This window comes from Dermatophagoides farinae, chromosome 5, assembly GCF_024713945.1.
Source record: "Dermatophagoides farinae isolate YC_2012a chromosome 5, ASM2471394v1, whole genome shotgun sequence".
NCBI classification, from domain to species: Eukaryota; Metazoa; Arthropoda; class Arachnida; order Sarcoptiformes; family Pyroglyphidae; genus Dermatophagoides; species Dermatophagoides farinae.
Window position 1 is genome coordinate 949,907 of NC_134681.1, and position 27,928 is coordinate 977,834.

The following is a 27,928-nucleotide window of genomic DNA, read 5'->3' on the forward strand; positions in this document are numbered from 1 at the left end:
TCAGTCCTGCGTATTTTGGAAAAGTCTCATGTAAAAAAAAATGCAACGCAACAGCAAGAGAATACAAACATTTTGGAACCACAAAAAAAAACTTTAACTATAGATACCGTGACAGAACTACAATAAAGAATCAGTAGCTAAAGAAGAAGAAGAAGATTGCCAAGAACAAGTCGTCAGTCAACCAGTTCATTTTCTGACAGCCGCCAGTTAGTCAGTCAGTGGTTTTGGTTGTTGGAACCGGCCGGATATGCCGGTCATTTTTTTTCTGTTCCAATGATTATGTTTGTTTGCAAAAAAAAAGAAACTTTGCCGTTTGATAAAAATTTGAAAAAAAAATTTTTATTTTATTTTTCTGATTTAAATCTGAAAACAAAAACACGAACGATAGCTTCCAATGAACCAGTTGTTGCAGCTTGTTGAATTCCATTCGTTTTTTTTTGTGTGTGTATGTGTGTGTATTTTCAAATTTCATACCAAAGTGTTTATGTCATTTCAAAAAAATATATAAATAAACTTAAAAAATTGATTCATTAATAACAATTTTTGGTGTGTTTAAATTCATCAAATCGATCTTTATAAATAAAGAAATTGTCTGTCTGTCTGTCTGTATCACAGACATTGTGTGTTGTTCAAGTAGGTGATTGATTTTTGTTTTCTTCTTCTTGCATTCTTTTTTTTCTTTTTTTTTTGCTATTGCCAATTATTTCGAAATGTTTTTGTTTTCTCTGAATGTTTATCACAAAAAAATATATTCAAAATGAAAAAAAAAATTCTTTTCCCATTTAATTATTATTCGTGGTTATCATATTTCATGTCGATATTGTAATCAATTTTTCAATCTCTTTTTTTGTCGTTTATATATTACTATTATTATTTTAGTTGCCTGCGAGAAAAGGGTTAATAATGATAATGAGCATTAACTAAATTGAAAAATGAAAGAAAAAAAATCATTTTTTATTCACTATTGGTACTAGTTTTTTTTATTGAAAAATAATACAAAGATAACAACAAGAATATTCTGCAAGAATATCAATTTCCCAGCACAGAATTCAGTACTATTCATTCGAAATCAGAAAAAATCTGTCATTAAACCATGATTTGGCCTGCATCTAATATTTGGCTGATCTTTCAATTGATAAACATTTTTCGTTTTCGTTTTCGTTTTCATTTTTGTTCTTTTATTTTCTGATTTCATTTATTTACCATACAAAATCAGATTGTTTGCCGATTATGTCATTATTATCATTGACATAAACTTTTAATGTTGGCAGTGTTATGATGATAAACAAATAAGAAAATGATACGATGAACAATATTTGTGATTGTTAAATTGATTATGATTTTTATTGAAAGCCAACCAAAAAAAAAAATGAACTGAAAATTGATTAAAACTACCAATCATTTATTGTCTAGACTCAAACTGACAGACAGCAAAACAGTTAAGTTAAGTAATCAACCAAGTCTTGCAACCAACAATTCACACACACACACACAAACACAAATACACACCAGCACACCAGATACAATTGTACCGTTACAAAATGAGTTTCAGCAAAGATGGTAATCGTTTTCATTGAAATTACTATTTCTTGTTTGTTGATGATATAATTTTATCCTGATGATTCATTTTTTTTTCTTGGATAAATAAAATGAATAGAAAAAAATGAAAATTGAAAATACAAAAAAAAAATTGGTTAGCAGCTGCTGACTACCTGCATCATCCACATCATTATCTGATTCTTTTGTATATATATTCATTATTATTACATTTCATTTTTGTTATTGTAGCAGTTGTTTACTCGATATATATTCATTATTATGATAAACATGATAATCGAATTGAGCATATTGGAAAAAAAAACATCATCATCATTATCATTACCATTTCGTTTATTCTTTGCCTGAACAAACGCAAACACACAAACGAAAAAAAAAATAAACATAACATTTTGAAATTCAATCATAATTTAAAAATGAAATGTTTTTTTTTTACACTTCCATTCACAATTAATCGATATTCATATCACGGTAATAGTAATAATAATAATAATAACTATTTGGATTTGGAATTCAAAAAAAAAATGTTCCGGAAGGGAAAACGGTTTTAAATAATAGAAAGCATATATGCATATATGTTTGCATAGAAAAAAAAATTTATAAATGTTAATGCGTGCCATTTAGTAGTGAAATGTAAATTAAGTCCATTATTACCGTGTTTTTATTTTTTGCAAGTTACGATTTGGAATATAAATATTTCTCTCTCTCTCTATCTCTCCATTTTTTTTTGTTTACAGCTTACTGCTGCTAAACAAAATTACCATATATTACGTATTCATTCACATTATATTAAGTCTGTCATTGTATTTTTGACTACAGTAGTTTTTTTTCTTTTAATTTCTTCATCAAAGATGTTCAACAAAAAAAAAATATATGTCATCATCATCATAATCATCAAGAATATTCTCAAGTGAGAGAACTGTATGAATATGATTTCCCAAATGTTGAAAAACATTTGGAAATGTTTGTTCATTGTTTTTTTTTCTCTTCTGTTAAAATTATTTTTTGTTTTCACTTTTCTCATTTTTTTTTTCTCTCTCTCTCTTTCTATTTTCACATTTTTAATTTAATCAAAACAATTCTATGGTTCAGAATTTTTTTTTGTCTCTTTCCCATTAAAATGAGCGAATATGTGCAAATAATAAGAATAATTAGTTTGGTTTTTCCATAGTTTCCATCTTTTATGGCGATAAATTCCCTACACAATTCTGTTTCTTCTCTCTCTCTCTCGCTCTTTATTCACATTGAGATAGATGAGATTTCAAGTAGGTGGATTATGTGAAAAAAAACACGGTTTGATGATGTTTTTTTTTTATTTCATTGACAAAAAAAAAATAATTGCCTTTGAAATTTAAATTTATTCTCCTGCCGTATTCATATTATATGTAAATTAATTTGATTTCAATCAATCCGGTTTTCGTTAAATTCCATTTGAATTTATATACACAGGTATTGCTGGAATTCCAACCAAGAATTTTTTTTTTTTTTTTTTTTGGTTATTTATAAATAAATTCCAATTTCAACTATTTGGTTTTTTTTACATTAAATTTGAGTAAACTAAAAGAGAAAAAAACAATTGCCAGTTTTAAGTTGATGAAAATTCATGTTTTTTTTCTGGACAAATATTACGTTTTATGAAATATGAGTCATATAATATAAAATTATTGGGAAAATAAAATCAAAATAAAAAACTAAACTAAAGTCACGTCGTAACTTGCTCTATTTTAGTGCTTACATAATAATGGTAAACAAACATTCAATTTTGATTTTGATTTTGATTTTTTTTTTAATATTATGATGGCAATCTTCAATTGACCAATGACCTTTTCACTCATTCATTCAGTTATTTTTTATCTTTCTTTTTTTTTGTACTCGATTGCATTTCCGTCCAACTAGTATGGATAAGCAATACGATGAAAAAACTATAGTGTTAAAATGAGTGGTGCGACTGGTTAGAGCGACCATTGAATTAAGAATTAAGAATTAAAAACATTATTGATAATGACAAGTGAACATGAAGCAGAAAAAATAAACGGGAAAGAGAAAACCAAAAACGAAACTTTTCAACGAAATTGTAAAACAATACGAATGAAATAATATGGAATCCATGAGAAGAAGAAGAAGAAGAAGAAAAAAGATGAGAAAGAAGAGAGAAAAAAAAACGATGCAATCATTTGTCGGATAGATTTGATGTGTAAGAAAATGGGAACACTTGTCTCATTCATTCATGTCAATAAATTCAACTATCTGAATGAAACAAGTAGTATCGTAGTGTGTGTGTGTGTGTGTGTGTGAACCCTTGATATTCATCATGAATAATGTTTTTTTGGTTTGCGCGGATACGGATGCGCAATTCATTTTTAGAATTCTTTTTTTTAGAATTCTCGTTTACAGTTAAAGTTTCAAGAAACAAATTCAACTTGACCAATCATCAACATCATCATCATCATCATTGGCTGAATTTTTATTGTTTTGTTTTGTTATTTAATTTTGACTGCCATGGCTTTTTCATTTGCAATTTGTCTGACAAATTTTTTTTTTTTGAATCGTATGCAGAAAAAAAAATTATGAAATGTTACATTACCACCATCACCATCACCACCACCAAGAAACAAGAAGAAGAAAATCTGTCGAATCCTAATGATGATGATGATGTTGATGATGTTCAAATAAGAAGCAATGAATTTTAAAAATAAGAAATAAAATGATGATCCAATGTGAATGTCGGAAATGAATCACATCACATTTTATGTGGATATTTTATAACTTTTTCATTCTATATATATCGGTTTTAATCGCCAAAAAAAAAAAACAAGAAGAAATCCTTGTCGCTTGAAATGGATGAATGAATAATCATCATCCATAATGATAAGTGAACCGAAAACATGAACATATGCTTGTTGCCAACATTGAATGTAATCGATTTATTGTCATCTCATCATCTCATCAGTTTGTTAGTCAGTCTAGTCATATTGATCAAATATTGCAATATCGTGTATAGGATATGAGGTCATTGTATCCAAAATTGTTATTGCAACCAATTTTTTTTTTTTCGTGATTATGATTGATAACAATATCAATCGATCATACATACAATATCTTTTTCTATTTGATTCTATTTGATTCAAAAATCCCTATGTTAGCGGTCAAGTGAATCAAAAAAAAAAAAAAAAAATTTCATTGAAACAATTTTAAAATGATGTTAAATAAAAATGAAAAAGATTTTTGTTCCATTTGTCTTTTTTTTTTTGTTTCGTTACACATTTGAAATGTATTTACGTTATTATATAAATATATATATAGAATCAGAACCATTCGGAATAATTCTAGGAATGATATTAAACACACACCAAAACAAAAACAAAAATCATCTGACGAGAATAATTGCACAAAAAAAAATGGAATTAATGTAAAACAGAAAAAAAATAAATGAATGAATGAATGCATAAATAAAACAAAAAGAAAAACGAGAAAAAAAATGATTCTATCTAATTATGATAAATGAAACTTGTTTTTGTTCATGTTTTGAAATATAGTGAAAAATAGAGAATTTTCAAATAAAACCGCAAAAAAAACTTACATAACCGGTGTATTATGAATAATGGAATATGAAAAAAAAAAATAACAATAACAACAAATTAGAAATGGAATCGTATTCTATAAGTAGAATCTGAAAAAAAACACACACACACACACACACGCAAACACGTTTCATTCAATTTATTCATTCATATTATTTGCGAATTTCTCTCTTTCTCTCTCCTACGCCACACACACACACACACACACACACACACACGCACACACACACATCTAATCAATGAAATCTAGTTGCAGTATAGTAGTCATCGTCATCGTCATCGTTGTATTTTTCATTCAAAATTTTTTTTTCTTTCTTATTCCATTTTTCATTCTCAATTTTATTTCTGAATCAGATTTTTTTTTCTCGCAATCTCATTTCTCTCTCTCTCTCTCTTTCTATATATTTATACGACATGATCCAGATAAAATTCAACAATAACAACGAAAAAAAAAATTTTTTTTTTCTTCTTGGTATAATCACTCATTCCGTATCACAAGACCAATAATGTGTGGATATGATACACATGTGGATATAGTCAGTCAGTCAGTCAGTCAAAATAAAATGAATACAAACAATAATAATAATAAACAAAAATGAAAACAAAAAAATATTCAGTGTATGGTGAATATCACACATAATCATATCATATATATATCTATATGGCTATCTCAATTATCATCATCATGATCACATTGTATTCACCAGAATTCATTGAATGAATTTTTTTTTATCTTTGTTCTAATATATCTAAAAAAAGAAGAAATTTCTAGTGGTTAGTGAGTGATCAAATGAGATGTGATGTAAAGAATAAATGTGGCTGAATTATTATTTTTTTCTTTTACACAATAAACTTGGATTTTTTTTCATTCATCATCACCCATGATGATGATGATGATGATGATCAACAATTTATGCTAAGAAATTTCATTTTTTTCACACTCAATCACACACACATTCATTTATTCATTCATTCATTCACATTATTTTGATGAAATCAGATGCCATAATCATCAACACCATCAACAATGTATCCTGCGGCGTTCTATTATCCAAATTTATCATTATCATGTGATGTGGAATCCAAGTTATTTTCATCATTATAATCATCGAAAAAAAAATTCTTTATTTTTTATAGACTAAACAGAAATAAAAAAAAGAAACATGACATGAGATTCATGCTCAAATGAATAGACCTAATAATGAATGAAAATTATCATTATTATTTCAGTGGTATTCAACTGTTTTACTGTTGTTGGATCAAATAAAACATTGTAAAAAAAAAATTTTTTTCTTTTCTGGTTAATCTAACACATGATTGAGTGTCTGTAAAACTGTTATGGATCGATGTTTGAATATAATTGTGTTTTGTCGTATATGATGATGACAAATAGTCTGCAGTTTTAGAAGTTTTTCTGTTGTTGTTGTTGTTGTAATTGTTTGAACAACTTGTGCCAAACATCTATAATTTTTCAAATTCATTCCCATTGTTGTTGTACGGGTCAGTCGAGTATTGTGAATAAAATGATGGTGATCAGTTGATAGAAGTAGTTTTCAATCATCAATCCACAACATGTATTCATTATAGTGGAATATAGAGAGAAAATCTAAAAATAGTTTCTTGATATTTTATATTCGATTTGGTCTTTTTTAGTTTGCACATTCTTAGTTCTCTCTCTCTCTCTCTCTCTCCATCTACATTACTATTGTAATTTCATTCATAACATTGATTTGTATTGGATTTTGGTTTTCTTTTTTTTTGTGTGTGTGTGTGTGTGTGTGTGCGTAATAAGAAAATAAAGAAAATGGAAAATGGTGAAAAATACCGAATTTTGATCGTCATCGATCCGAAAATGTAATGTTTTTGTTTGATCATCCACTTATCGAATCAAAAAAAAAAAGTTTTTTCTCTTTTTTTACACACACACACACAATTCAATTCTTTCATTCAATTCTGAACAATTGATCGATCCATCGATCAATCAATCAGATGACTAAGCATTGTAATAAGATTATATACCAAATTCTTGTAATGTCGAAAACCACTTGGATTTTTTTTTTAATAAAATGATTCAAATTGACCATAAATCTTAATCGGTAATTGAGATTGTGACTTAATTCTTCGAACAAAAAAAAAAATTTTGGGTTAATCCCTTTTGCCTATAAGAAATGAAGCCAAAGAGTAATAAAATGTGACAATAAAGACATTATAGATGAAAAATGATATGGGTCATTTATCTTTATTATATTGAACTTCATTTATGCAATAATTTTCATACAAAAAAAATGAATATCTATAAATCCAAATGAAAAAAAAAACGAAAACAACAACAACAACAAATAAACAAACAAACAAACGAAAAAAATTTGGTCCTAGCAACCAACAGCCGCACACCACCATCACCTTATATTCGGTAGTAAATTTCGATGAAAAATGATGAATTTTGATTAGTTTCCGGTTGTTGTTGATACACCAGGAGTATATTTCTCTCTTTGGGCTTCCATAAAATATATGTGTTATAGTGTGGTAAAAACAAACCACAAAAACCTAGCCAGATTCTAATATTTCATTCACATATTTTTTCATTCTTTTGTTTCCATCATCATAATTATATATATATATTCAATTCCATATAGCGACCAGAAAGACCAGAGAACAAAAAAAAAAAAAAAAAATACAAACAAACACATACAGACAAATAGATAAATCATTATTATTATCACTTGGTATTTTTTGGTTTCATGAATTTGCACATTATATATACGTAATATATAGATTGATGAGAATTGATGATGATGATGATGATGATGAAAAAAAAAAATTTGAAAACTTAAAAAATAAACTTCTTCATTTCATTTTAAATTCAATTCAATTTAAATTAAATTTTGCAATGAAAAAAATAAAAAAAAATCACATTCATTCAATTTTGTTCCAATTTTTTTTTGAAAAAAAAAATTCTGTTTTCAATGTCTTTTTGAACTTTATATTTTCTTTCTTTCTCTCTATCTTTTTTTTCCTCTTTCTTTACAGTAAAAATAATTTCATAAGAATAATAAGAATCCTAGTGTCAGATTTTGTTTCATTAACCATCCATTGCCCCAGTCATTCACTTATTTTTTCCCCTTTTTCATATCATTTTCAACGTCATCAGAACAATCGATTACAAATAGTGTGTGTGTGCCTGTGTGTCTGTGTGTTTGTTTGCGTATCTGTTCATAGAAATGAATTATTCAAAGTAACAATAACAACAAATTTTCAAGATGTTTTGACAGAATTTTCTTTTTCTATTTGCTGAATTAAATTTATTCTTTATTTTCTCTCATTCTTTTTTTTTGCTCTATAGTTCAATTGTTAATTTGATTGAAATTTTCAAAAGGGAGAAAAAAAATTTTTTAAGAAAAAAAATTATGGAACCCATCATGTAACGATCAAAAAATGTATTGCTCAAAGTGTTATTGTATTATTGATTTGGATCGAAATCTAACCACTTGTTTCCGTTGCAGTGAAACAACTCCAATGGCTTTAACATCAACTTCAAAATCAATATCATCATCATTGTTATTAATTAGGTTAATGGCAAACAATCATCAATATAAACATTATCTTTATCATCATCATCATCAATATCAAAACCAGCCATATATTAATAATCATGTTAATCATGAATATCATTCAAAACTCAATGGTTGTTCTAATAATCATCAAAATTATCATCATCATCAAAGGCCTCCATCAAATACAAACAAATTACATTGGCAGCCACAACGTCGTTGTAGGATGTTGAATCTAATGACAATAATTCTGTTCATCATAACAATGACAATCATCACATCATGTTCATGTATTGAAAAATTTTCAACAACAACAACAACAACGACATCATCATCATCATCATCATCAACTGTGCCATCGATATTAGCGATCAATAATAGAAAGCAACCTATAACATTGTTATTGAAACCAATCATCAGTAGACAATCACCAAAACAAGGTAAGCAAGAGATTATATTAGGTTCAATTTTTGATTAGATGAAAAAAATTAATCAACCAATGGCTATGTAGAAAGTTTGTTTTTGGAATAAATTTTTTTTTTTGCATCGATTATAATCATTATCATTATTAGTTACAGATAAAATAACATGGACAATTGGACAACACTATTGGCCATCCATACAATCAATAAATTATACACAGAATAATAATTATCCTCATCATCGTGTAAACGAATTTCAACAATCAATTAGTAATGAAGAAAATCAACTGATACACCCATCACCACAAAAATTATTTGATCCTGATTTGAGCTTATCAGTAATCAAATCCAATAATAGTAATGATGATCAAATTCGTCGTAGTCATAGTCGTCGTCGTCGTCAAGCTATTGAATATGTTGAAAATCCAGAAATGACAAAATCAATGATGATGATGACTACGACTACGACAACGACAATGAATAGACAAAATCATTCCCAGATAAAACCACAACTACAAATGTTACAAACATTAAATCTATCACCAATAATGAATGAAATTCCGTTTTTACATCCAAAAGAGCCCATTATTTATTCGGACATAAACATGAATAGCAATAACAACAATAAGAATGATGAAAACATACGATATAAACCAGATGATGATCATAAAGACAATGAACAAAATGGATGGATACCGATTCCAAGAACAGGTGCTGAAAACAATCAACCAACATTAGAATTAATGAAAAAGAATTCTGAAGAAAAATTACTGCAAACATTCTTACATCAATTGTGGCTAAAACAACAACAACAACAACAACAACAAAGATTGTGGCGCCGTAGATCTTTCAGTTCGATTTGGCCATCATCATCATGGCATTGGTCAACATGGAACAATTTTAAAAGACAAAAACCAGATTTTCTAACTGGCCATTCAATTAATCCATTCGATACGACAATCATTGATGATGAAAGCCTAAGTCCAAAAATGAATACGGCCAAAAGATTTGCATATCATCATCAAAACAACAATGTAGACAATTCCGTTACTGATAATAATAATGAAGATATAAATAGAACGATTATGATGATGGCCAACAATATTCCAAGTCAAATAATTAGTCCAAATAAACGAATAATGAATCCATATTCAACAAATAAATGGACAAAAATCGATGATAGCAATATGAATATGAATACAAATAATGGCCGTACCGGTTATGGTTTAAATAGTAATAATAATTATTATAACAATCAAAGATGGCGTCAGCAACAACTACAACTACAACAACAACAACAACGACAACGACAATGGCAACAGCAAAGTGATAGCTATTATGGTTCATCATATCGACCATCAATAAACAGTGGTAGCAATCAAAATCGTAATCGTTACTATCAATCAACAATTAATGATGCTAGATCAAAGAATAGAGCACTACAACAACAGCAAAGACAACGACAACGTTATCGTAATCGACAAAGGCAGCAACAGCAACAGCAACAAAAATTTTCTAGATTACAATTGAAACAACAGCCAGAATCAATAATGAATTCAACAACAACAACAACAATAATGACTGCCATCAATGATAATTTATCATTGGATGATATTAATAATATGAATAGACAATCAAATAATATTTCTACTAATAATAATGAATCAAAACAATCAATGAATCAAACAAATAAAAATCGAAATCGTAATCGTAATCGTCCAAAAGGATGGCGTAAAAATCTTAAAAATAAAAATCGTGGCTCTAAACAACAACAACGTCCACCGCAATTAGTAATAAATGAATTATTACCGAAAATAATAACGATGAATGAATCAAATCCGATCAAAGATGAGCAAAATAAAATTTTGACAAATAATGGAAATAATAATAATAATAATAACGGAATTGTCAATCAAGAACGTCCATCTGATCGTAAACCAGTATATGGTGTGGCTAAAAGCCGTTCACAAAGACATCTTAGTAATAATGATAATGGTCATCATAATATTATGGATGGTGGTAATAATAATGATAATGGTAATAGTAATAGTGGATCATCATCAGCTGGAAAACTTTATGATATTCCACAAATTGGTAAGTTTTTATTTCTCTCTTTCTAATTTATCATTATTATTATTATTATACAATACACGAACCAATGATTATCTCTTCAACAATTATTATTATATTATAATTGCAACAGGAAATATGATTATTTGAATAGAAATTTTATTTGTTATTTGCTACCGGATATAAAAGAGAGCGAGAGAGAGCGAGAGATAAATGGAAACCTGTACAAGGCCTGATGATGTAATTTTTTTATTTTTTTTTTTTTTTGTTATACTCAATTTGATGTATTCTTCTTCTCATTAGGCCAAGTCCTTGAGTGTATGCGTGGGTGGATGGTAGATAATTTTCATTTTGTTATAAACTTTAAACGACAAGGTCTCGTCTTGCACATACATACACACACACACACACACACACACACACACACACAGACAAACATAACAAAAAACTTTTTCGATTTCATTATATTCATCATCATCATCATCAATGAAAATGATGCTAAGAATAGAAGAAAAATAAACCAAGAATTAACGATATATAATCAAATGACAGACAAATGATGATGATCTTGAATTAACAAAAAAAATCGAATAGATACAATTTGCAAAAAAAAAAATGGCGTGACATTTTTTTTCGCCGCCGTCTTCGTTGTTGTCGTGATAGTAGACAATTATGTTTTATGTTCATTTAAAATATCTGAGGAAAAAAAATTTCACAAAAAAAAACTTGAAATTTATCGTTGACATGAACCATCAATTCCGAACAATGTTGATATTCATACATTTAGAGAAAAAAAAAACTTTTTTACACACACACACACACACGAATCTCTGAATGATGGTTCTAAAAATGAACTTTTTTTTTGTACGTAAATCATCTAAAGAAAAAAAAATTTTTTTTTTCAAACATACAGGTTTCTTTTTTCTTTCTTTCAAATTTGAATATAGTTGTTTGAATGTCTAAAATGAAAAGTTTTTTCCGTTACTTTTATTCCATATACACAACATATATTTAAGCACATTATTTTCAATTTTGACAACAACAACAACAACAACAAAAAGTTTGAATCAACTAACCATAGAGCATGATGATGATATCGTTGGACATTGTGGAAAATGTCATCAAAAACACCAAAAAAAAAATTGAATAAAGAATTGACCAAAGAATCATTCGAATGATTTTAAATTCTATTAATCAATGAGATTTTGAATTTTCTATGAATTTCCATTTATTTTTTATTTTTTTATTTTTTTGCATGCATAAATCATATCATTCATCATCATATAGTTTAATTTATTCATGAAAAAAAAGAAAATTTAAAATTCCAAAAAAAAACGAAAAAACTTCCATTGAATGGAACCATATCTAATCTTATCATATATGGGAATGTAACAAAATAACAAAAAAAAAATTCTACCAGATTTACATAGCTATCCGATTGTATACATTGTTGTTCTGGTTGTTTTTTATTCCATCAGTTATGATTTCATATCAATGATTAATGATTGTGAGTAAATAAAAACAACAACAACAACAACAACAATGGCTAATTTGTGCATGTAAATTCATTCAAACATAATGTTACCATATCATTTTGACAAAAAAAAATTAAATAAATTTGGTTAACTTGATTCATTGAGTCATTTTGTCAGTTTATTTTTTTTTTCTAAATGAAAAAAAAATTTCATTTCAAAATATCAAACCATATTATCTGATACAATCGGTAAACGGGAAAAAACCGGAAGGGTGTATTCCACACATTTAACATATTTTTTATCAATCTATTATCATCATCATAATGGTAACAAACTTTTTTTTTGGTTCTCTTCACTTTGTAACAAAAAAAAAAAAAAAATTTTTTTTTTGATTAACTGATAAAAGGTCAATTAGAAGAAGAAACAGAAGAATAAGAGCAAAACGAAAAAAAAAAAATAAACGTCAGCCACATTTATTTACTTTTTCCACTACAATAATAATCTTCACATTGTAGCTGTTGAAGATTTAATCTTGAAAATATTATAGCAGTAATTAATCAGCTTATAAATGATATATATAATATATTTACACACATTAGGTTCATTCATCATTAACAAAAAAAACAAACGTAAAAAAATTCAAATAACCGTGCAGAATATTCTGTGAATAGCTATGAATTCTATCGGAAATAAAGAAAAAAATGAAAATTTTTGTTTTCATGGAACAATAGCAACAACAGCAACGTCAATGAATTTAAAAGAATAAAATGAATGAATGAATGAGAAAAATTCACATTTCCGTTTTTTTTTTTAATTTTCAATCATTTATGTTTCAGAGAATTTTCCATTTTCATTTCATTATCAATTAATTTTCATTACACATTTTCTCTTTTCATTCCTTCATTTACATTTTTTTTTATGGTTGACCGAATGGATTAACTCAATGAATATCTCAAGAGAGACAGAGTATAGTATTTGCTTCTTTCATACTCGATAATCTTTATTTTGTATTTTGTATTTTTTTTCCATCTTAGTATGTGAGAGTAGAGTGTCATCGTTTTTATTATGTAAAAAAACTAAACTCTTTCATTACGAATTTTATTATTTCACTAACAACGAAATCAACTTTTTTTTAATGTCAACGGCAAAAGAAAAACTTTTCATCGTCATCACTAATTGAATTAAATTTGTGTTATCATTTTTTTTTTCTTCTTTATTCTGGTTTTCACTTGTTTCTTTGGTACATACGCCAATGATAGGCAGCATTTTTTTTTGAAGTTGAGGTTTTGGAATCCTATGATGTGACAGAGAGAGAGATAGAGATAATGGCAGTGTTTTGTGTAGCTTATTGCCGCTGTCTAATTTTTGTTTTTTTATTTTTTTTACAAATAAAAAAATTCTCCTCTGTACGCGTGTTTTAACTCATTCTCACAGAATTATATCATAACCATCATCCATATCACCGATGTCGTCATCGGATTTTTCAGTGATTTTTTTTCTTTTTTTTTTTGGTTTTTGTTTCTGGATTCTTACAAATTCTTACAATATACAAGCATAAATGATGTACGAAAGTAAAAAAAAAAAAAAAAAACGTGTGACGTCAATCCATTGTTAGTAGTTGTCGAATTTAGATTCAGTGGATATATATTTTGTTCAGATCATTGTACATTTGTTTTCATTTTCTCTGTCTCTCTCTCTCTCTCTCTATTTTTGGTTACCATCCATTTTGGAATTTTGTTTTTTTTGTTTCGTACTTTAAGTAAGTTGTTTGGATTTTTTTTTTATCTATATGTTCCAAAACTATGGTTCTTGTGTTTTATCCATTCACTATTATTTTTTTTTTTACCCTGAAGATGTTTAGATTAAATAATGATAACAACAATAGAGAAAAAAAATGAACAACTAACAAAAAAAAACACTGAAATGAATGAATGAATGAATTGAAAATCAATGATTGAACTATAACATCGTGCAACGAAAAAAAAAATAGAAAACAAAAACAAACAGAACACAAAAATAGACACGAATAATTTTATTTCTCATCGATGATGATGATGATCTCATTGATGATGCCTAATTCTTATAGATGAATTTCTCTTGAGAAATCCTACGAACAAAGAAACATACACACACACACACACACATACGTACCACATGGGAATAAAAGAAATTGGAATTTTCCACTAAACAAAAATATTCTCAATTCTTTGTCCATCACAATGGTAGTAAAAAAAAACATGAAGAGCAAGTGAAAAAAAACCGACAAAGAGAAAATTTTTTTTTCCCACCCTGTATTAAGTTGTTGTCTTTTTATCATTCCATTTATCGATTAATTTCTCGATTTTCTCTCTCTCTCTCTTGCTTTTTTGTTCATTACGAAAAAAAAATTCCAGACATAAAAGAAGAAAAAAAATTGAGAAGAAGAATTCATAAATACAAAGGGTCGAAGATTTTTCATCTCTTTATTATTATTCATTTGTCATTCGAAACTGTTTTTTTTCTTTTTGTTTCGAAATGAAAATTTTCTCTCTCACACACACACACACACACACACAGTCTGGATATTTGGGAATTTTTTTTTCTTCTTTTTTTCGATTCTTTTGCCTTTCTATTATTTCCATTTAGTACATTTTGTACTGACATACATAGTGTTGATTTTTTTTTCTTTTAGCCAATCCGTACATCTATAGATATATATTGAGAATAGAATTTTTTTTTTCATCTTGATCCTGGTCTCTATATCAACTCTTTGAGTTTAAAGACGACGACAACGACGGCGACGATTACGATTACGATGATGATGATGATGATGATGGCTGAGAAGAAGTAGAAAAAGTGGCCTGATAATGAGTTTCGGAAACATGATTATAATGGTTGCAAACTATTCAAGTGAAGAATAGAGAACCAAAAAAAAAAGATGTTGCTTGTCGTTTTCCTCTCTCTCTCTCTCACTATCAGTTGTTGTTGTTGTTGTTGTTGTTAACTAACCATATATTCGTCAAAAGTATGTGAATTGAAAATGGAACTAAAAAAAAAAAGAAAAAAGTCATACCACATAAATACCAAATCAAATATACTACAATGAATACTGATAATTTTACGGACATTTTTTCATGAATAACAATGACAATTTGTCCTTAAACTGTTGTTTCAGAATAATAATGGTGTTGATGATGATGATGATGGTATATATACATTATATAAACCATTATCATCACCATCATCATTATCATCATTATTGTTGCTACAATAGCCATTATCATCATTGAAAATAAATGGAAGTGGAAGAAGAAGAAGAAGAAAAAAAAATTTTTTTTTTTTTTGTCAATGCATTCTTATGCAACACACTGTATTTAGTAGTTGTATGTACTGGTTAGACATCATATATTAGATAGATAAAATGAATAAAAATAACAAGTAACAAAAAAAAAGTGGTTGATGTTGTCACAAATGTTGTTGAAACAATTATTACCCCTTTATTTTGTGAATGATTGTGTGTTAGAAAAACAAAACAAAACAAAACAAAACACAACCACAACTATCACTATATCGCCGATGGCATCCGACCTTTACTTTAGCACCACTGTACTACTGGTTTTATTTTTCTGTGGCTTGCTATTTTCCAATAAGCCACTCAGAAACACACACACACACACAATTTTATGCATTACGATTTGATTCGAATTTTTTTTTCATTCAATTTTCGAACGCAAGAAAGAAAAAGAATTTCAAATCAGAAAAATTCTATGGTGAAAGGAAGAAATTTTTATTTTCTCATTACGATAATTTAATGTATGTTGAATAACAATATTCCTAGCCCTTCAAGCAAGAATTTTTTCATGTTCTCAACGTTTCAATTTTCATTTTCTTTTTCATTTCTATTTTTTTTTTTTGTTTGGTCAAATAAAATGGAAAAGAAAAATATAGCTGATTTCACCTTGGAGCTGGCCTTACATTTGACATTTTTATTTTTGTTTGACACATAAATAGTTTTCATAAAATTTTAAATATACAGATTTTTTTCAAGATGCTCAAAAAAAAATTTGAATGAATAAATTCAGGAATGGTCAAAGAAAAAACTTATATAAACAAATATTGATTTTCATGGAAAAATTTCATGGTATTCGATTCTTTTCACTTTCATTTTGTTTTTATTTTTTTCTTTAATCAGATTATTCTGATGAAACAAACAAAAAAAAATAACACAAACTATCGAACCATAACTGGCTTACAATTTTGCATTAATTTTTCATTAGCTCATTTTTCACATTCTTTCTATCCAAATGAGAATTATCACAGAATAGCAAAAAAAAAAAAAAAAAAATCCCATAAAGTTGCCTAGTTGTATCATGTTGTAATTTCAATGGAAATATTTTAAAATTAATAAAATTCAAATAATTCGCATGTGAAACATAATCCTCCATTGGCCATTTGTAGCTTGGTGGATAGTCATTTTTTTCATCATTGATCTAAAATTCTTTACTACTTTACATTACCGTACATCACTGTTTTCATTCTTTTCTATAATAATTTGTCGCTCTCTCACGCATTTTTTTTCTGTTTGTAAATCGATAAAACTTTCCAACAACATTTCATTGTATATTTATATATATATGCAAATTTTGCCAATTTTTATCGATGGTGACCGAAATAATACTACTATACTATATATATAAATATAGATTTTTTTTCCACTCTCAAACAAAAAAAAAACTTGATAATTGTCATTTGTTTTTCTATACCCGGGAAAAATTCGTCAAATTTTCTTCGAAAATATTACGAAACCAAAAAAAAAAAAAAAATAGCCAAACCAAACAAAACAAAACAAAAGAAGAAACAATTTATAACTATAAATGACGCATGACGTTCTTCAAAGTAAATGCTTTTGATCAATAACGATGATAAAAGCACCACTGTCCATCATACTCAATCGACTCTTCAGGAAAACCAAACTCAAATGGCTAAAAGGATTGCCTTTTCACACACGACCCACGCAAAGAATGTCAACAATTTATAATCAACAATTGGAATTACAAAAAAAAAACAATCCAATTCAATAATATGGGCAAAAATGGTCAATAAGTTAATTGTATAGAATCCAAATTGTCGTATAAAATGAGACAATTATATTTGCGTCAAATCAACATTGACGTCTTTGTATATATAAATATGTGTTGGCTGTAGAGCATTTAAATGTCAAAATAACAGTTCTAGATCGATATCCAATTCATCATGATTTCTAGTCGAATTTGAATGGAAAGAAAATATTTACAACAATTGATTTAAAAACAGCTTATTATTATTGGCAAATATCCATAACAAAAGAGGATTGTAAAACAGCGTCATTCAGGTTTTTTCGAATACAAGCGTATGCCGTTTGGTTTAATTAATGCACCAGCTACATATCAACGATTCGTTGATTCAATTTGATAATGTATTCGTATATTTTGATAATATTCTTGAATAGTTTCTAAAAATGTAAAGAAAGCAATTAACGATATGTTGAAGAAATGGAACGACAACGGAATTACAATCAATCAAAACAAATGTGTATTCATCAAAGAGAAAATGAAATTTCTTCCGTTGATATTGGAATGCTTGAAGCAAAATTAACTGTTATCGATACATTCCTTAAACCAACGTCTAAAAAAATCATTGAAACAATTCTTCGGCATGATGAATTTTCAACACATTCCTAGTGCTACAAAATTAATGTCATCATTACATGAGATATATCGAAAAGAATTTGTAATTCAAATGTTCTTACATTGAATAGAACGAATGCTGAACCAAACTTAATTAATACACACAGTACAAATATTATTAATATCATAAAACAAAACCAAGAATTAGAAATTGAAATAAAAGCCAATCAAATTATTGGCTACAATTGTAATCGACAGAATAGTAATTAATTAATTTATTCATTATGGTGCAAAGAAAAATTTACATATCGTTATTATTCATGAATTTTTTTTCTTCTTCTTCTTCTTCTCTTTTTTTTTTGTTTCTTGTCAATCATTTCCATCTAATTTTCATCATCATTTATCACATTGAATCAGTGTAATACAAGTTGAAAAATTTTTTTTTGTTTCGGTAATTTGATGAATAAATATTATTAGTATTTCAAATGGAAATTGCGTGATAAAAACTAATAAAAAAAATTGCATAGTAATGTAAATGTTCATGAAAATAAAAAAAAAATGCTCATCATACACACGTACCACCTACACACACACACACACACACACACATATTAAGTAAATCAAAAAGAATGACCCAATTATATTTATTATGATGATGATGTGAAAAAATAAAACATTTCTTTCTCTCTCTCTCTCACTCTTTACATTTCCATGTTTTTCTATTGAATGAAAAAAACATCACTTTACTATAAGGCAAAAAAAAGACGATTCTGTATAATCAAAATTCTTCTTCTTCATCTTCTATTGCTAATAATCAACGAAATGTACGGGCCATCAACAGTGCCCTTGATGATGACATTGAACTTTTTGTTTTTTTTTCAATTTCACTTTCTCTCTCTTTTTCTCGTTAATGAAAGATTCGCAAATTTTCTTTTTAAATAACATTATCATCATCATCATCATCATCAACTTTTTTTTCGGTGGCTATAATGAATAAAATTGAATGGAATTGGGTGCAGTAGGGAAAGAAAATCAAATTGAGAAAAAAAAATAATTTGAAAAACAACAAGTCCCCTCAATTATTTTCTGATGTTTTCATTGGACATTTATATATTGAATTTATCTTGATAAACGTGTTTGATAATAAAGTAAACAGACACACACACGCACAACACACACATACACACACACACACACACAAAAACTATGGATGTCAATGCGTGTGTTCATTACACATGAGTTATTGTGGCTATTGAAAAAAAAGAAATGAAAAAAATTTTTTTCTTATTTTTTTTTATCAATTCAAGTCTTGTCTTCGATACAATCAAGAAACAAATATCAAATGTTAAAAGTCAAAATAAAAAGTTGATGATTCGGGAATTCGGTCCATTGTATGTGTGAATGTGCTGGAATTTTTTTTGTTTGTTTGTTTGTTTGTTATGAAACTTTCATTTGTTTTTGTTGTTCTTTGGTCTTATATACATCATGTTTTTTTTTTTTTGCTCAAGACACAAAAAAAACCTATACACATTGAATAATAAACCATAGCTATGAACGAAAAGAAAAAAAAATTATTAAGGTAGCGAAATAAATAAGCCTCGTATTATTTATTTTAGATTCGGTTGATTTTTTTTTTTTTTTTTTTTTGGTGCCTTTGGTTCCCTATGGTGAAACTATTTTTTTTCCTTCTTATTATTTCATATTCCATATTTTTGGACTCGGTTCATTCATGATGATGATGTATATTTATCTCTCTCTCTCTCTCTGTGTGTGTGTATTCGGTTATTGGATTTATTTATGAAAAAATAAACCACTTACATGCTATATATAATAATAATAATACAGCGGAAATGATGATTGTAAAAAAAATGAATAAAGTTCAAAAGTCATTGTGAATTGAATCAAAAATTTATGATTATTCAACAATAATAATAACAACAACAAAAACGACAATAGAAACGACAAATGACAATGATCAATTTGAAATCGGATTTAAATTTATATGTGTAGTGTAGTTATAATGTGGAGTAACAAAAAAAAAACCCCGGTCTGCAGAATTCATTTTTATATATATAGATATATATTCAATGTCAAGTCACGTAGAAATTTCATGAATTCTAGCCTATTTTTTGTTGTTGTTGTTGTTGTTATTGTTGTTGTTTTTGTCATTATTGTTATTGTTTGTGGTGGATGGGAAATGGAAAGAATGAGAGAATTTATTCCGTCATTTTATTTGTTACATGAAATGAATTTTTATTTTTCATCTCCTACTTGTTTCGGAAATTGCGTCATGATGATCATATTAATAATGATAACTAAAAGAAATTCAAGTGGTTATTGGTTGATAAATATGTCATTCCAATTGACAATAGGTTATGTGTTTGTGTGTGTTTGTATGCCTTTTGGCTTTTATTTTTATTTTTGTTTTGTTTTGTTTTGTTTTGTTTGGTTTTTCATTTCACAATTGTCAGTTGTTGATGTTGTTGTTGTTGTTGTTGTTATTATTATTATTATTATATAAGGACATACTTCAACCATATGGGTCCCGAGAGTTTTGTTTCAACGGCTTGTTTATTGTCGGTTTTTGTTTGTTTGTGTGTGTGTGCATGATCCAGAATGAAAAAAAGTAACCGAACCGTATATAAAACCCGGACACCGATGATTGACCATGAACGATGAAAGAAATATAAAGAGATCATTACTATTACTAACCACTAAGCACCCAAGAATTTATATATTCATTCATTCATGTATTTATTTATTTCAATACAGTCAAATGTAACAACAACAACAAAATTCAATCAAGTTTCATTTCAACACTTTGAATCATGTTGGATGTTTGAATCCATTCACATGTGACATTACAATCTTAATATCGATATATATTTATCTTACATGTCATATATTCAGAGAATACAATATTTTTCGATTTGTTTTTCTGTTTTCCAGTTTAATGATTTTTCATTCCATCAATTTTTCATCCCTCTATTTCTCTTCAAATCTCAAAAATGATAAATCTAGTCTTGTATTTGATACAATTCTTTTCGCCATTCTATCTATAGAATCATAAGCAAAAAAAAAAAAAAAAGAAAAAAAAATAAAAATAACAAAAATAAAACCAAAAACAAAACAAAGTTTCTATTTTTAGATACAATTCATTTTTGTTTTCATCTCATTCATTCATTCATTCATTTTATATATAAAATCATTATGTTTCATTCATATTTATTTATTAACCTCATATGAAAAATAAAATAAAAAACGGTTGAATACGCAAACAAACCAACGAAACAAGAAACAAAAATGAATATTGGTGAATATTTGAGTTAGTCAAATTTGTTTTTTTTTCTCAAATATTCTGTTGGATTACAAATACAAGTATAATGGTTCCATGTACATTTGAATAGTAGTAATAGTAGTAGTAGATCCACACCCAAAAAATTCATTGAATTTCTGACCATCCCAGAATAGTTAATGGGGTGGGGGGGAAAAAAAGAAGAAAAAAAAATTTATTAGCAGTGTTTGATTCTGTAATGGATTTCGGAAATAAATTTTTCAAAAAAAAAAAATTTTTTTCATTATGAATGTTTGGACATTTTAATCAAGTTGTAGCGGAGAAAAAAAAATAAACTTTCTGATTTTCATTTAATTTTTGTTGTTGTTGTTGTTGTCATTAATGTATCAATGTTGTTATGAAATCTAAAGATTAATTCAAAAAAAAAAAGAAAAAGAATGAAAAAGAAATGAGAAGATTGAAAACAAAACAAGAATTATGGATAAAATTCTCAAGAATTTATTCTTTCCATTAACCTGAACTTTGTACATTTTTTTCCACTTTAATCTGTGTTCATTTATTTTGTCTTTTGATTCATTATCATCATGATGATGATTATGATGAACGTCGACCAGTTCCGGATGATTAATTTTTAATCCCTTTTTTCTACATTCTTTCGACATGGAGATTTATTTTTTTATTTTTTTTTCTCTGGCCTCTTTTGAAGACATAGAAAATGTGAAGGATTTAAATTTAATCTTTTCGATCGAAGCAACGAGAACTATTTATCTATCTATCTATCTATCTATCTGTAGTATGGAATCAGAAAAAAAAACTTTCTTTTCTTTTACCTAGAATTAGTCATTATCATCATCATCATCATCATCAAATGAATGGAATAAAATGATTTACAATTTCAAAATTCCACTTATACAATAAACACACACACACACACACATATATATACACATGCACACAAATGTATTTTTTTTTCTTTTTTATATCAAAAGTAAAAAACATGGATTTCAATTAATGTTATTCAATGATTCTAATAATAGAATATTTCAAATGGAATAATTTTCCATGAATGATGAGAATAAAAATCATTTGGTCTCTTGAATCATTTCATTTTTTTTATGGTGATTAACCATCACATTAAACAAAACAAGAGTTTTTATGCACTGTTTTTTTTTGTTGTTGTTGTTGCAACAATGATAATTTAATCAAACAAACATGTGTGTGTGTGTGTGTGTGTGTGTGTGTGTGTGTGTGTCTAAATATAGCTCAATATTTAGTTGAGTATTTACAATGGGTGTTGATAGAATCATCTAAAAGATGATGAATATCTGAATATAAAAAAATTATTCCACTTTTTTCTTGGGGGATGGGGGGGAAAACAAAAATAATGTGCAAGTATTTAATGTTCCAGAAACGTTGAAGAGAATTTTCTCTTTTTTTTTCATTCATGTTCATGTACTATAAACTTGAATATATAAATAATGGCAAACAAAAAAAAAAAAAAACAAACAGACACATAATTGATGGAATGAAATTCTTTTCCATTGAATCAATTGGAAAATGTCATCAATACACACATAATGGCACACAATAAATAGATAGAAAAAAGAAAACGAAAACGAAAACGAAAAAAAAGTTGCAATTCTTAATTATAATTTGATCTTTTTCTATCATCAATTTGATGGGATTTTGATTCATGACGTAAAAATGGATCGTCAAAATGTTGTAACAATGATGATGATGATGATGATGATGATTGATCCATCATTGGACATGTGAATGAATTCTGGTGAAAATCTCATCGCAATTCTATTCATTCATCATAATGTTTTTCTATATGAGAATTTTTTCCGTTCCACTATTAGAATATGTTTCAAGTTTATTTATCAGTGTTTTTTTTTTTTTTTGGTGGTAAAATAGTCTATTCAATATAGATGTTTAGTATAAGTAATGTCATGGACATATATAGCTTATTATTATTATACAACAATAATATGATGTCTGCGTGTCTACGAAAGTAACCAAAAAAAAAAAAAAAAAGTAATCCATTATCATTCAAAGTGTTTGTGTATTGATCTTTCAATTTTTTTTCCCACTTGAAATATCCATACATCCATTATGATAATCAAATATAATAGTTTGGTTGGCTGTATCGTTTTTTTTTTTTTTTTTTTTTGGTTTCGGTTTCGTCTTTATTCGAGCTTGTTATTTTATAATAATAATAATAACAAGAATTGGTGTTGGCTCGTCTATACCAAATTTTTTTTTTCGTAATATTCGCAATAACTTTATCAATATTGTTATTATTTGATTATATGGATTGGATTTTTATTTCCTATTCTATTGATATTCATGATGGAATGTATTCATGGCAAACAACAACAACAACTCCTCCTACATTTTCTCGATGATCTATTGGAATCAAAATGATTTTCATGACAAAAATCAATTAGCTCAATGATAATATTCCATAGAATTCAGTGATTTCATATTTTTTTTTTTTTTTTGATAATAATAAGTTAATTAATCCAAGGAAAAAAAACATGATCAAAACCAATAATAGACAGCGGAAAAAAACCGGTCATCCGGTCGTCATCAACGAGGGTGTGAACGATGATTATGAATATATATTAATCATAATGAGAACCAAAAGCAAAAAAAAATTAATGATATTATCACCGTATATTAATGAGATGAATCGAGTACTTCAAAAGAATAAATAAATCTAGATTAGACGCGTCTTATAGTCGCAATTTCAAGTTAATTATAAAACAAAATAATAGTAATGACATGTTCTGAAACATGTTCTGAAATAACCGGAATCAATTTTTTTTCAATTCCGGTTTTTTTCATTGTAAATTTACCGGATTCTTTTTTTTCCTGTCGTCATTGTTCATATTGAATCAGCGAAATTTCAACAAATGTTGAGAACGGTTTTATTGTTTTAAAAATGTCATTGTGACATTTATGCACTTAATTTTCAATTACAGGCAAATTTGTTTCATGTTTTTGTTTTGTTTTGTTGTTTGTTTGTTTTTTTGCTTATCGCACTCTATTTGAAAGTTTCCATTATTCACAGTTAGCTTTCAATAATAGCATCGGTCCGTAACTTAACCACACACACACACACAATGCATATGTGAATTTTAGTTAGAAAATTGAGAATATAATACTGTGTATGTGTGTGTGTGTTAGTTTTTTTTTATTACCATCAACATCAAACATTTATCATCATAATGAAATTTCGTTTGTTTGCATTTCTATGTGATGGATCGCTGTTTGGCCATTTTGTTTTGACTATAAAGGTGTTATTCACGATCTAATATTGGATGATCATGTTTGTGTGTGTGTGTGTGTGTGGGTGTATGATATTGATAATAATAAAATTACATTACAAACAAAAGAGGAAAAAAAACTATAGGGTTATATATAACATAAATGGCAGGTCAATAAATAAATAAAATTGGAACGAAAAAAAAAAATTACAATACCTATTTTTTCTGTTTGGCCAAAAAATAAAAAAAAAAAAAAAAAAATTCTCCACAAATGCCAACATAATAATAATGTTTTCACTTGATCGATTTTTTTCCGGTGTTTGTTTGTTTTTAATGCTATTATTCTCTGTTGTTATTGTTTTTTTTTTGTTCGTTTTGCCATCATAATAACCATCGATGATCATGATGATGAGCAAGATGAAAACATAGTTTCTAAAGAATAAATAGATAAAGTTGTCCACTTTGTTGTGGTTTCCCAGAATTCAAAAAATGGCCGTCCATTTGTCTCCATAAGCTCTATAACTTGATTATCATCAAGTTTTTTTTTTTTTTTTTTGGTTTTTTCCCATTATTTTTATTCAAATGTTAAATTTCATTTTCTAAACCAATAAATATTGATTGAATTGAATTGTTCGATTAAATTCCATTATCCAATTTAAACAAAATAAAGAGAGAGAGAGAAAGAAATTGTATGAATAAAATGAGTAAATTTAACTTGTAAAAAGTTTAAAGAAGATTGGCCATCATCATTTTTTTATGTTTGTTTTTTTTTCTTCTGGTTTTTTTTGTTTGTTTATCGATCAATCAATAGAATGTCCAAGTTCAGAAAATGGAATGGATCGTTTTGCTTGTCCAACGCGTGATGAATTGGGCCGATTTTTATGTATCGATGATCAACATATATGCGATGGCTATTTTGATTGTCCTCATGGTGAAGATGAAGAACGATTGAGTTGTATGTTTTATAAAAGTGTAAGTAATCAATAATTTTCATCCAAATGAACATAGAAATTCATTGCTTTCAAATTATTTTCTCATTAATAAATTAATCAAACAGACAAAAGCACATTTGGATGTATTAGCCGATTATCTGCTGCAATGGGCTCGTCAACAGAATCTGTAATTTTTTTTCATATTTTTCATTCTTATCATTTTCAGTTATTTTAAACAACATTGATCATAGTGAACAATACTTTAAATTCTTATTTTGTCTTTTTCTTTTCATTGATTTAGTTGAACAGAATTTGATCACCAAAAAAAAAAAAAAAAAAAAATGAAAAATAAAACACTTTGATTTTGATTTGATTCATTTACAAACATTATCATCATCACCATCATCATCATCATCATCATCATCATTCCATAATCATGATCTGGATGGAAGTGGCCATTCGTTTCTTTTTCCTACCGTTTTCTTCTAATTCATCATTTATTTTCCTGGTTTTGGTTTTTGTTTATCCAAAATGAATTCAAAAAATAAAAAATTCCAAATTCAAATCTTATCACATACACATTCTGATGATATAATTCTGATAAGATTCATTGTGACACTAAATCACCAATAACTTCCCGAGAATCCTATTTGTTTTCCTTTTGTTTTGTAATCATAAAACCAATCTATCTTTCCATCCACGCACACGCACACGCACACACACACGCACACACACACACACAAACACAAACTATTAAAAATATTGATCAACAAAAATTTTATTCAATCAATTACCATCCATAAAAAGATGAACGTACAAAAAAATTCAAATTTATCTCAAATTCGATACAAAAACCTTATTGTTTGTTTGTTTGGTCGTTAGTTTTTTTTTATTATTGCAGTGAATAAACACTTTATATTGAACTTGAGAAAATTGATATTAATTTCTAGATTTTTCCCATCATCATTGTCGTCGTCGTTTTCAAACACACACGCACACACACACACACACACACACACACACACACACACACACACACACACACATAGAAATAGAGACAAAGTTTATTTATTATAACATTATTTTTTATATGATCAAAATGTGAAACCGAACCAAAATAATCAAAAAAAAAAAAAAAAAAAACCAGGAAAAACAAACGTTCTTGTCAATTTTATTTCTTTTCACTTCAAATAAGACACAAGATCTTACCTTTATCTGTATATGCTTTTATGTGTGTGTGCACCGGTAATTTCAATTTTCCAAAAAAAACCAGTTCAATCCTTTATTTAATTAATGATAACCAATTCAAGTACCCGGATTTATGGTTAAATCATTTATTGATCTTCATTTTATCTTCATTGATTTTCTTTCCATCATTAAAACAAAACCAATTTAATAAATTCTAAGAAATGAAATAAATTAGTGTAAACAAACAAACAAAAAAAAAAATAATAAAAATAAAAATAAAAAAAACACTTCCAACTGAACAACATTCTTACATAGAATATATTTTTTTATTACTTTAATCTTCTTTTTTCTCTTTTTATCCACAACAACAACAATATCACACCCATCATAATCAATTGACAATCGAAAATCCTTGAATATTACCACCACACACACACACACACCCACACAAGCACACACCAATTTCATTCATCGATAATAAATAAATAAACACTCATTTTATGAAATTTGATGTGTATATTGTATCATCCACACACACACACACACCCATAAACACACATACACACACACTCACTTACACATTGACACACCCGCAAACAAATATATGGACTAAAAAAATAACTTTTATCATCTTCAAAAAATTATCAATCATAATTCAATAAATTTTGACAACAACAACAAAAAAAATTTCCAAAATTCAATTTTTTTTCCATCTTTGTTTTTCAAACCTGATTCTGATTCTATTATTCTATACCATTATATTATATATTATATTCATGATTAAACAATTTTTGTTTTTGTTTGTTCATGGTTTTTGTTTTCCAATTTCATTTTGTTTTTTTTTCTAATATTTCTGTTTGATTGTATTTTCTTTTTTGTTCCACTGTATGTGTGTTTGTGCGTGTGTGTATTACTAATAAATAAAGAAGATGAAATAAAA

The 27,928-nt window shown here is 27.3% G+C and overlaps 1 protein-coding gene across 3 annotated transcripts; it reads left to right on the plus strand.

Moving 5' to 3' along the window:
• The first annotated feature begins 162 nt into the window (after positions 1–162).
• LOC124499023 (uncharacterized) lies at positions 163–27,731 on the plus strand. 3 transcript variants are annotated; one of them, XM_075731311.1, is made up of 6 exons: positions 163–633; positions 8,482–9,129; positions 9,262–11,205; positions 25,680–25,840; positions 25,926–25,987; positions 26,102–27,731. In XM_075731311.1, the coding sequence occupies exons 2-6, from the start codon at positions 8,574–8,576 to the stop codon at positions 26,103–26,105; spliced, it is 2,727 nt and encodes a 908-aa protein (XP_075587426.1). In that variant the 5' UTR covers positions 163–633; positions 8,482–8,573; the 3' UTR covers positions 26,106–27,731. The 3 variants fall into 3 exon arrangements, with proteins under 3 accessions (XP_075587426.1, XP_075587428.1, XP_075587427.1); XM_075731312.1 differs by having other exon boundaries at positions 213–637; XM_075731313.1 differs by lacking the exon at positions 26,102–27,731 and having other exon boundaries at positions 25,926–25,991.
• The last annotated feature ends 197 nt before the right edge of the window (positions 27,732–27,928 follow it).

Coding starts and splice junctions, on each gene's coding strand:
- LOC124499023 (XM_075731311.1), top strand. CDS start 8,574: ATGTATTGCTCAAAGTGTTATTGTATTATTGATTTGGATCGAAATCTA. Junction 9,130..9,261: donor TAGACAATCACCAAAACAAG/GTAAGCAAGAGA, acceptor TATCATTATTAG/TTACAGATAAAATAACATGG. Junction 11,206..25,679: donor TTATGATATTCCACAAATTG/GTAAGTTTTTAT, acceptor ATCAATCAATAG/AATGTCCAAGTTCAGAAAAT.